At 38.1% G+C, this 12096-nt stretch overlaps 1 protein-coding gene and 1 long non-coding RNA gene across 3 annotated transcripts in view; one reads left to right on the top strand and one right to left on the bottom strand.

Annotated features, from left to right (window-relative positions):
* The window catches only part of ccdc169.S (coiled-coil domain containing 169 S homeolog), a 32384-nt gene extending 27457 nt beyond the window's left edge, over positions 1-4927 (bottom strand). For both annotated transcript variants that reach the window (XM_018250239.2, XM_041584497.1), the window contains exons 1-2: positions 4703-4927; positions 1410-1492 (exon numbers count right to left, since the gene is read on the bottom strand). In XM_018250239.2, the coding sequence (XP_018105728.1) occupies positions 1410-1492; positions 4703-4788 (169 nt within the window). In that variant the 5' untranslated portion in view covers positions 4789-4927. The remainder of the gene's footprint in view (positions 1-1409; positions 1493-4702) is intronic.
* A 48-nt stretch (positions 4928-4975) lies between these two features.
* LOC108709941 lies at positions 4976-10480 on the top strand. The gene is made up of 3 exons (XR_001934717.2): positions 4976-5131; positions 8259-8356; positions 9496-10480. It is a non-coding gene; the product is annotated as an uncharacterized LOC108709941 (long non-coding RNA).
* The last annotated feature ends 1616 nt before the right edge of the window (positions 10481-12096 follow it).

Here is a 12096-nt window from a genome sequence, read left to right as displayed (position 1 = left end):
AGTGAGTTTATTGCCTGGGCACTGTGTGAATAGAGTGGGGATAAGGGGCATGAGTCTGGGCACAGCTGGCATCACACATACAGCAGCAAATGTACCAATCACTCACACAAACAGTAACACACACACAGTAACACACACACACAGTTTAGAATTAAAAGAGCCCATCCAGGCACGTCTTTCAGACACTGTCTAAAGCACCACTCTGTAGGTTCCGGCTCCCGCCCCCCTGTTCAGAAAGTCAGGAATTTAAAGTGCAGACGCCGGACAGGGGGTAGAGCTGTCAAAAGCGGGACTGTCCCGCTGAAAACGGAACAGTTGGGAGGTATGTATGTTGGCACAAAATTACATTAATGAGTCTTGTGATGTTGCACTTTTCATAACTGACCAGAAAAACATCAGATGACTCACTAACTTCATTTTCTGAGTGGTGCAACATCACAAAACTTCTCTCACCGACTTAATTTTCTTATGTGTCCAGTTGGCCTAAATGACCAGCAAGCAGTGCTGCTGTTTCAAATTCTTTACAGGAATTGTTCAGTGTAAAAACTGGTTAAAAAGATAGGCTGTGCAACATAAAAGCGTTTCAATACAGACAATGTAATGTATAAAGACCAGAGTTACTGTATATCTAATATATTAGCCAAAACACTACTTCCTGCTTTGCAGCTAGTAATAGTGAAAAATTATATTTTAAACTAGAAAAAAAATTTTAAATTAAAAAAAGTCTGACCAAACTAGAATCCATGATTTGACTATTTATTATGAAAAAAAGCACGATTTAATTGGATAGGGAAAAACTTGATAAAATCAAGGGAATTGTACGAATTTTTTTGTTGGTTGTTGCCTAATCGTACGATTTTTTCCAGGCTTTTTCCCGAAAAGCCCACATTTTTCAGATGTATGCCCAAAAAGCCAGAAATAGATGGATTTTCAGGCTAATTCCAGCGCAGACCACAGGAAATTCCAAATAAGAAAGGGACCTCTGCCATTGACTTATATATACAACCTCAGCAGGTCTGAGATGGTGGATTTTCGGATTTTTTGGATACAATTTGAGTTTAAAAAAAAAAAAACGAAAAATTTGAGTTTTGCACCAAAAAGCCCGACCGGACTTTAGTAAATAACCCCCTAACTATATGCAATATTAAATGAGATAAATATACACAGCAACTACAACTTGTGTTAGAAAAACATGATACACTACTGGGGCAGTATGTGAAATCTGAAGTATTATAAAATTACTAAAGTAACTTGATTAAAAATAAAGAAAGAATAAAAAAAAAGTCTACATTACAGGGACTAAAATCACAAATCATACAACTATATCCTACCACTATAGTGAAACACACAATATAACATGCTTCAAATGCATTCATTTTCATTTAAGTTTTGAGGTTTTTCTGCCTTACCTTCATCTTCCACACTATTTAGTCTTTGTTCCAGTTCAGCTATTGTATTCTTCAATTCAAATGTTGACATCTGCAGCATTTCCCTGAGTAGGGTGTAGATATAATATTTAAAGGGACAGTAAAAGATACAAAAAGGCCAATTTCGCTATAAACATAAGATGAAATCTAATACTGTTTATATTGTTGTGAAACATTAAATTACAAAGGAATTTATAAACTAGGGATGCACCAAATCCAGGATACGTTTCGGGATTCAGACAGGATTCAGCCTTTTTCAGCAGGAATCGGCCAAATCCATCTGCCCCGCCGAGCCGAATCCGAATTTGCATATGCAAATTAGGGTCAGGGAGGGAAATCGCCTTACTTTTTGTAACAAAATAAAGAAGTCAAAATTGTTTCCCCTTCCCAGCCCTAATCTGCATATGCAAATTAGCATTCGGATTTGGTTCGTTATTCGGCTGAATCTTTCAGGAAGGATTCGGGAGTTCGGCCGAATCCAAAATAGTGGATATGGTGCATAACTATTATAAACCCTTGACTGCCTATTGGCTCTTATAAATGTTTAAATGACAGCAACATTTTACTTAACGTGGCCTAAATATCTAAATATCCTAAGTATCTAAATATCTGGGTTTTTTTTCATATGTGGGCCCTATTGTAAAATCTCTCCTGAGATTTTAAAGCCTTGTTTATGGATGTTGGCTACCCGTGGGCTGCTTTAATAAAAGGAGTGTTTTCTAATTAATTTGGGGTTGCAGAAAACTTTGCGCTTGTTTGCCCATGCTATCAGTAAGATAAAAATCCAGGACTGGATATTTAAAAACTTAAATAAAAATACTTGTCTATAAATCAGAACCTTAACAGTGGCATACAACTAGATGGCATTTGAACAAGGTATCTATTTCAAGGTACAGCAAGAGGTACCAGCTATTTGGGGCGCTACAACCATTGTCAGAATGAGGTGCCAGAGGCCCAACAAAAAATCTTAGGACACAGGCACACTCAAAATATTTCGTCCTTTCTCACCAAACGTATTTTCTTAGTCTTCTCTTTACATACTATCATCTATCCTTCCCTCTATTTCTCCTCTGATGGGGAATGTCCATGGTATATAAAGCAAATGGGTGGGTTAAATTGAAGGCCCAATTGGAGGTTTTCTAGTAGTCTGTTGGCAACCACAATATGCACAAGTAAGGGGAAGTAGCAACAAGGATGAACTTTATTATAGTCAAAGGTCTGCCCTACATTACGGCTCGTATAGCAGTTGATGACCCAGGTTAAAGCAATGGCTCAATTTGTCCTGGCCCCAGCACAGCCAAGATCTCTGGTTGTTAATACTAATTTCTGCAGAGCCGGGTAGTAGGGGAAAGTAAAAAAGCAAATCGCCAGTTACACTGGGCATGACTGAGGGCTTTCTGGTGCTAAGAAGTTACCTAGTTGGATGGCCCAAAACACCAAATGCTGGCCTCTGTGGACAACCAACTAGAGAGGATTGGGCACAGAAATGTCTTGTCAGACATTAGACACTGTATAACCACAATAAACAGTCTGCTAGTAAAAAGAAAATAAAAATCTTGACTATAACTACTAGGGTTGCCATCTGTTCGGTTTTGACCTGAAAAGTTCAGTTTTTCTAAGGCCTGTTTGGGTCTCAACTTTCTGTTCGGTTTTCAGCCTTGTGAAACCGAACAATAATTTGGCCGATAAATAAAAACATTTCAATACTAAGATACTCACCTTAAAGTGGACCTGTCACACAGACATAAAAAGCTCTATAATAAAAGTCCTTTTCGAATTAAACATGAAATCCGAATAATTTTTTTATTAAAGGATTCATAGCTGTTGAAAACTCATTTAAAAATCTCAGCTGTCAATCAAATATTGTCTGTCCCTCCTCTATGCCTTAGGCAATTACTTTCACTTTCCATTCAGCACTTTCTAGATGTCACTGCTCTCCTCATATTCCCCCGTTCTCTTCACCATTTAATTATGTAACCAGGGCATGGGGATGGACATCAGGTCCCCCATTCTGGTGTACAAACAAGATTCTGAGATGATACAAGACTTGTCTTAATAACAGTGTTTACAAAATGGCTCCTGCCTGCTTGCTAAAATGATTTCCCAGACTGATGGAAACAAAATTCAAATAATTGATACAGAGTTATTACTGTTTATTTTGCTTGACTAACATGATAAAATTGGATTTGCGTGACGGGTCCCCTTTAACATGACTTAGTTATTATCAAGTGCAGTTAATTTCTTATTACTACAGAAACAAAAAAAAACAAATCATAGTTACATAGTTGAGTTGGGTTCAAAAATTAGAAATTGTTTTTCTAAATTAGCATATCTGTATTGCAGAGCTTTTTTGATAACAATTTCTGTATAATAGATCTCATACCTGTAAATACTCATCAGGCAGAGATAAAGATAGATTTGCTACCCTGTGGTTTTGAACTGGACATCTCAGTTTATCAAAGGGCTGCCTGTTAAAAACTTTTGTCCGGTTTAAAATATTCAGAAAGCTGAACAGAATTCAACCCATTTGTGTCTAAGTGATGCACTAACCCCGCTCTGACATCACTGTGCCTTCCTCTGAGGTCATCATGCCCACTCCAACATCACTTCCCCACCCCCAATGCTATTTGCCCCGCCCCCTTTGTTCGGGTTTAGCCGCTGGCAACCCTAATAACTACATACTACAAAATTAACTTACTGGTATATCTAAAAGTGACCTCAGGACCAGCACTCCCTATGTAAAAAATATTTATATATAACCTTTCTCTTTATTTATTTACGTGTGTTATAGTACAGGTACGGCATTCGTTATCAGGAAACGCATTATCGAAAAAGCTCTGAATTACGGGAAGGACATCTCCCATAGATGTTTTATCCGGATAATTCAAATTCTTAAAAAACGATTTCCTTTTTCTCTGTAATAATAAAACAGTAGCTTGTACTTGATTCCAACTAAGATATAATTAATCCTTATTGAAGGCAACACCCACCTATTGGGTTTATTTGATTTTTACATGATTTTTAGTATATGAAGATCCCAATTACAGAAAGATCTGTTATCCAGAAAACCCCATTCTTGATGACATACCTGTATAAAATACACATATTACACTGCTGTATAACCATGAGGAACACCACAGGGACAAGTATATTGATTATATCATTAATTAAAGTTTTGGTTAAATTAAATATTAAGCCTTGAGCTCCTCATCAATTTAACAGACGCTTTAGTAGTCCCAACACCCAAGCTTTGCTATAAGAGCTGCGGGGCTCACTTCTTATTCTTTTCTAGCTGTATCTCTTCTGTCAGTCTGTAACTGTCCACAGGAGCCGCAGCCGAGCCATCTCCCACGTTTTCCATTCTGTACTGCAGCTGCCAGTGCCGCGCCAGCTTCTGTTGTCATTGCTCTCCCCACGGCAACAAGCCAGCCAATCAGAAGCTGGTTTTCCAGCTGACTTTACAGAGGGTGGACGTTCTAAAGGCGCAACGTGTGGTGACGTCAGTCCATTTACTGATTAGTTATTGGTGGAGGTGGGAGCAGGTGACGCCGGGCTGACTTACTGAATAGTTCTTGCCGGTGAAATAACCGCTGTTGATTGGTTCACGTGGTGACGTCATCTCGTTCTAAGCGGGTACTTCGAAATGGAAGGGAAGCTGGACGCTGAGACCGTCAAAGTGTACGGAGGCCTGGCAGCTGCCTTTGGTAATGTACAGGAGGAAGCAATGTCAGCGGTATGATCTGGATAGAAGGCTCATGGGCCTCTACATAGGAAGATTAGGGATTTACTGAGTGACAGAGAAAGACAACCCTTATGCTCCATGTTTGCGCTTTTGGTCATTGTTTTGTTTTAATCCCCGTCCCTGCTGGGCCCTGACTATCGCTGAGAGGGAGATGATCTCTGTTTAAACAAGCCCCTCCCTAGATTCCCTCCTAGTTGTGTTTACTTTTGTTTTACAGATTAAGAAGAGTTAGGGCAGAGACACACGGTGAGATTCTGGGAGATTAGTCGCTCGGCAACAAATCTCCTCTTCTTCGGGGCGACTAATCTCCCCAAACTGCCTTCCCGCTTGCTAGAATCGAAATCGCGGGTGGGATGGCACTCGGAATGCTTCATTTTCCGAAGTCGCCCGAAGTTTCCTCATGAGGCAACTTTCGGAAAACTTCGGAAAACTAAGTGCACCGATTGCCATCCTGCCAGCGATTTTCATTCTAGCCGGCGGGAAGGCAGTTCGGGGAGATTAGTCACCCCTAAGAAGGATTTATTGCCAAGCGACTAATCTCCCCGAATCTCAACGTGTGCCCCTGCCCTAAAAGGAGTGGTTCACCTTTATATTAACTTTTAGTTTGTTATATAATGGCTTATTCTAAACCACTTTTCAATTTTCTTTCCTTTTTTTTTTTTTGGATAGTTTTTGAATTATTTGACTTCTGACGCCTTCCAGCTTTTCAAATGGGGGTCACTGACCCCATCTAAAAACAAATACACATTTATTGTTATTGCTACTTTTTATTCCTCATCTTTCTATTCACCCTGTCCTATTCATATTCCAGTCTCTGATTTAAATCGATGTGTGGTTGCTAGGGTAATGTGGTCCTTAGCAACCAGATTGCTGAAATTGCAAACCGGACAGCTGTTGAATAAAAACACAATTAATAAAAATTGCAAATTGTTTCAGAATATCACTCTCTGCATCATACTAAAAGTTCATTTAAAGGTGAACAACCCCTTTAATTTTGTGTAGGGGTTTTCTCTCTGTACTGGTAATTTAACTATATTTTCCTGCTCAAAATGCTCTGCAAAATCAAAAGGATGGAAAATGAAAGTATCCGCTCACAAATTCAAATGATATTTTCAAAAACTTAAATAGTTACATAATTAAATCGGGTTGAAAAAAGACATCAAGTCCATCAAGTTCAACCTCTCTAAATAAAAACCCAGCATCCATACACACCCCTCCATACTTTCATATAAATTATATGTACCTATACTAACGATAGAGTTTAATATCACAATAGCCTTTGATATTATGTCTGTCCAAAAAATCATCCAAGCCATTCTTATAGTCATTAACTGAATCAGCATCACAACATCACCCGGCAGTGCATTCCACAACCTCACTGTCCTGACTGTGAAGAACCCCCTACGTTGCTTCAAATGAAAGTTCTTTTCTTCTAGTCTAAAGGGGAGGCCTCTGGTACGGTGATCCACTTTATGGGTAAAAAGGTCCCCTGCTATTTGTCTATAATGTCCTCTAATGTACTTGTAAAGTGTAATCATGTCCCCTCGCAAGCGCCTTTTTTCCAGAGAAAACAACCCCAACCTTGACAGTCTACCCTCATAATTTAAGTCTTCCGTCCCTCTAACCAATTTAGTTGCACGTCTCTGCACTCTCTCCAGCTCATTTATATCCCTCTTAAGGACTGGAGTCCAAAACTGAACTGCATACTCCAGATGAGGCCTCACCAGGGACCTATAAAGAGGCATAATTATGTTTTCATCCCTTGAGTTAATGCCCTTTTTTATACAAGACAGAACTTTATTTGCTTTAGTAGCCACAGAATGACACTGCCCAGAATGAGACAACTTGTTAACTACAAAAACCCCAAGATCCTTCTCATTTAAGGAAACTCCCAACACACTGCCATTTAGTGTATAACTTGCATTTATATTATTTTTTCCAAAGTGCATAACCTGCATTTATCAACATTGAACCTCATTTTCCAGTTTGCTGCCCAGTTTTCCAGTTTAGACAAATCACTCTGCAAAGTGGCAGCATCCTGCATGGAACCTATAGTTCTGCACAATTTAGTATCATCTGCAAAAATAGAAACAGTACTTTCAATGCCCACCTCCAGGTCATTAATAAGTTGAAAAGCAAGGGACCTAGTACAGAGCCCTGCGGTACTCCACTAACAACACTGGTCCAATTAGAAAATGTTCCATTTACCACCACTCTTTGTAGTCTATCTTTTAGCCAGTTCTCTATCCAGGTACAAATACTATGTTCCAGGCAACATTCCTTAATTTAACCAGTAACCTTTTGTGTGGCACTGTATCAAATGCTTAAGCAAAGTCTAAGTAAATCACATCCACTGCCATCCCAGAATCGAGGTCTCTACTTATCTTCTCATAAAAAGAAATTAAGTTAGTCTGGCAAGATCTATTACGCATAAAACCATGCTGGCACACATTCATAGTATTATGATTTGCTATAAAGTCCAGTATCTGATCCTTTAACAACCCTTCAAAAAGCTTTCCTTCCGCTGACGTCAGACTAACTGGATCAAAATGTTTGGTATTTAATAAGCATAAAAAACTTGAATGTAAAACGTCTGCGTCTAAAAGCTCGCGTGTTCATGTAGAAGTCAATGGGAGTTATCCTAGGCAAAATTGCAGCTATTTTTTTTGAGGGTTTTTTTAACTTTATATTTTTTTTGAGCTTGTAAATAGGGATGGGCGAATTTGAGCCGTTTCGTTTCACCAAAAATTCGCCGCTGGCAAATTGTCGCCGACGCCCATAAAGTCAAAAAAATTTTGTTGCACGGCGACATACAAGTCTATGGCCGTCATTTCCATGGCGAAACAAGGCGAAAAAATTCGCCCATCCCTACTTGTAAACACACAAATTATTTTTTTTTTTTTTTTTTAGTTTTATTCACATTTGTATTCGATCAAGGTTTTTAGATTCAGATTTTTTAATAAATAAGCAGACATTCAAAAACATTTTTTGAATTTTGAGTTTATTCGAGTTAGCAAAAACTCCCAAAACCTCACCAATTAGATTTTTGATAAATAACCCCATTAATCTGCCAATATTTGTTTTTAAAGAAAAGCTAACCAGCGAAGCAGCTGCTTTGGGAGAACATTCCAAACGAGTCAGAGAACACAATGTGGCCCTTAAAAAACTGAACAAAAGCTTCAATGAGGTGAGTTGTTGGTGCTCATGGTGTTCTCTTTTATATTCACAGCCAGGAATCCGACCACAGAGACTACTAGTGCTCCTTCCTTAAAGGGGAACTATTGTGAAAATTAAAATTTTATATAAGCTTCATCAGGCTAAAATAAGAAATTTGCTAAATACAGGTGTTATCCAGAATGCTTGGCAACAGGGGTTTACCAGATAAGGGGTCTTTCCGTAATTTGGATCTCCATACCTTAAAGGGGAAATATTGCAAAAATGTAATATAAACTTCAGCACACTGAAATAAGAAGTTATCTAAATATAATCAATTAAAAAATATGTGTATTGTTTCTGAAATAATCAAGTTTATATTCACTATTCCTCTCTCAGCATCTATTATGTTTATGATAAGCTTCATCATACTGAAATAAGACGTTTTCTAAATATAATCAATTAAAAACGTGTACAAATTCTGGAGTAATCAAGTTTATATTCATTGTCCCTCTCAGCATCTGTTTCTCCTCATTCTATCTTCATGCAGCAGTTGGGTGTCAGATATTCATTGACCGTTATATCCAATATATCTTATAGGAGGGCTCCTTTTGCCTAGAAGATGTATTGGAGCTCACTCTATTAAAATCACCAGACATTATGTCTCTCTACATGCAGAATTTGTGCAAAAGGCAGTTGTTATAATAGATTTTGTTTGTACTGGAATCAGTTATTTGAGTGAGCTCTAATTCATCTGCTAGGAAAGGAAGCCCCATAAGATATATTGGATCTAACTGTCATTCAGTATCTGACACCCAACTGCTGCATGAAGAGAGAATGAAGAGAAACAGATGCTGGTAGAGGGACAATGAAGATAAACTTGATTTCAGAATTTGTACCCATTTTTAATTAATTATATTTAGAAAATGTCTTATTTCAGTATGATGAAGCTTATAATAAAATTTCATAATTACACCCGTTTCATTCTATGATGTCACGTGAAAATCATATTTACAATTATTTTTTTTTAACATTTATGCTGAAACGACAGTTCAGTGTAAAGATAGCCCTTTAGAAATAATACGACATTACTTGAGGCAAAGCAACATGTGCACATATATATTCTCAAAAAAAATGACCAGAAAATACTTTCTGACTTTTGCTCTTTTACAGGTCCAGTCGAGACTTGAGCGTGTGGCAGCTATAAGGCCCGGATTTAGCCAAGTGAACCTATGAAGCATTTCCAGAGAATCTTTGAGTTGACATTTTGTATGAATACAGTGCCATTGAATATGGCTTTGAGAACTGTGTTCTAACAGTCGTTACCATGATTTATGTTTCCCGGATGCTGTACAATATAGAATTAAATGACAAAAAAATTCATTTTTTTGCCATAGCAAGGTCAAGTCTCCCAAAGGTGAGAACTTCATCCCATATCAGGAAGTGACCCACACAATGTGCTGCTTTATATTCTAAACCGTATATATTTTGGTTGTCTTAGGAGCCTGTAGTAGGCAGATGTGACCATGTGAAGAGTACTTCTTTCATTTGCTTTGTGATTGGATTATTTGGAGGTAGACATATGTAAATATTTTAATTGCATGCTGGGGTCCTCTAGTGACCAAATAGAGGTATAGCCTCATATTGTACAACAAATCCCAAAAGCATGCTTTTTTTAAGATAAAAACTATAATTTTATTACATAATTTAAAATGTCAAACAATCCCCACATGGAGCCTAACACGTTTCGTGCTTACCTAGCACTTAGTCATAGGCAATCTCTGATAGCTCAGTTATTTTTAATCCTTAAATACCATCTCTCATAGACCCTCCCTGACTTTTAACTTTGGGACTGCTAAAACAGGGCATTCTGCAGAACAGCAGTCTTTGAAAGTCAGAGGAGCACTTAGGGATGCCCATTTATCGAATTCATGTGAGGTTTTTTTTTTTTTTAACTGCTATAAATTCAAATATACTCAAAATTCGATTGGGAGGGTATTTAAGAAAAAAATCAGATATCTAAAACTTTAACGAATTTTACCGACCTGAAGATACGAATCGAATTTGATTTATTCAAGTTGAGTTTTTACAGGAAGGCTAATAACATCTTCAAATTGGTCACTGGACCTCTCACATTGACTTATACATGAACTTGGCTGGTTCAAGGTGGTGCATAGTTGAATTTAAATTATTACCAGGGTATTGGTTTGATCTTGAAATTATAATTAGATTCGAGTTTGGATAATTTGATGCTTAAAGGAGAACTAAACCCTAAAGTTAAAAAATCCCTACCCTACATAGACCCCCCCCAGCCTAGATGCTACCCCGGGCAAATGCCTCTAACTCTTTACTTACCCCTCGGTGCAGATTCTGTCCAGCGGAGTTCACGGGCGCCATCTTCAGCCGCTTCGTTAATCTTCCTAATGAGACCAGCAGTTTTCGTGAGTTTCAGCGCATGCGCTGTTGTCGCAAAACAGAAAATTGCTCCAACTGCGCATGCGTCGATACGCCAGCATCATTCCGAAGATTACCGAAGAGAAGAAGATGGTGCCTGTGAACTCCGCTGGAGAGAATCTGCATGGAGGGGTAAGTAAAGAGTAAGGGGCATTTGCCCGGGGGCAGCAAGGCTGGAGTGAGGGGGGTCTATATTGGGTAGGGGGGTAGGGTTTTTTTAACTTTTGTGTTGAATTCTCCTTTAATAAATCTGCCCCTAACTTTAAATCAGCTAATTATTTTGGTTTATGCCAAAATAGGATAGATCCCCTTTAATGATTCACAAGTGCAGGCCAGGTGTAAGGCATTTTTTGGGCAAATGTTTAACAGTGTTTGGAAGCGACAAATGTTCAAAGGACATGGTTAAATAGAGAGAACCTCAGTTGCAAGTGAAAAGTGTTTTTTTCTTTTCTAATGGGAAAATGCCTCAATATATAAAATATCTTTATCTTTATGTCTATAAGTGATACTACAAGTTGCATGATGTTTACCATGAGTTTTGCAAGAGTAAAGGGCATGTAATGGCAAAAAAATGGCAAAATAAAACATCTTTATATAGTTGGGTGCGTTTGGGCGGCCCAAACGCACCCAACTATATAAAGATGTTTTATTTTGCCATTTTTTTGCCATTACATGCCCTTTACTCTTGCAAAACTCATGGTAAACATCATGCAACTTGTAGTATCACTTATAGACATAAGGAGGCCAGTACAGCTGCACAATCCTACCAGGGACACACACACATTGCATAGCTATATATAAGAATAAGACTGGCCTTGGTTATAATGTTGACAATCTTATCAAAGGATATTACAATCACTTTGTCATTAGTGAATAAGTATAAACTAAATATGCTCTTATGCTTCAGAAAATTATTCAACTGGGGATGGGAAAGCATAACACTGTCCTTCAAATAATGTACAGGCTGAAGTCTAGTTGGGCTCTAGTTGCCTTTTAACAGTCAATGGATTTAATGTGTTCAAATCCATGCAGAAAATTATTTCAATACTAGACATTAAGCCCGTTAAATTAACGGGCGCTAGAACATATGTAGAAAATTCGCCAGAGACGGTCCGTGGGGCACATGCGCAGTAGCACAATCCCACGGACACAGGGACTGGACGCAGAGACACTTCAACTTTATTATATAGGATTTCCCCAAAAAAGTACAACCTAAAAAAGTTTTTCATATGAAGCCTCTAGTATAGTTCTTGGTATCTACTATTAAATGTAAATATATATGTACAGAGACAACAAATATCTTGCATTTCCTGCACCATA

The sequence above is a fragment of the Xenopus laevis genome, chromosome 2S, assembly GCF_017654675.1.
Source record: "Xenopus laevis strain J_2021 chromosome 2S, Xenopus_laevis_v10.1, whole genome shotgun sequence".
In the NCBI taxonomy this organism is placed as follows: domain Eukaryota; kingdom Metazoa; phylum Chordata; class Amphibia; order Anura; family Pipidae; genus Xenopus; species Xenopus laevis.
This window is presented reverse-complemented; position numbering and strand designations above follow the sequence as displayed.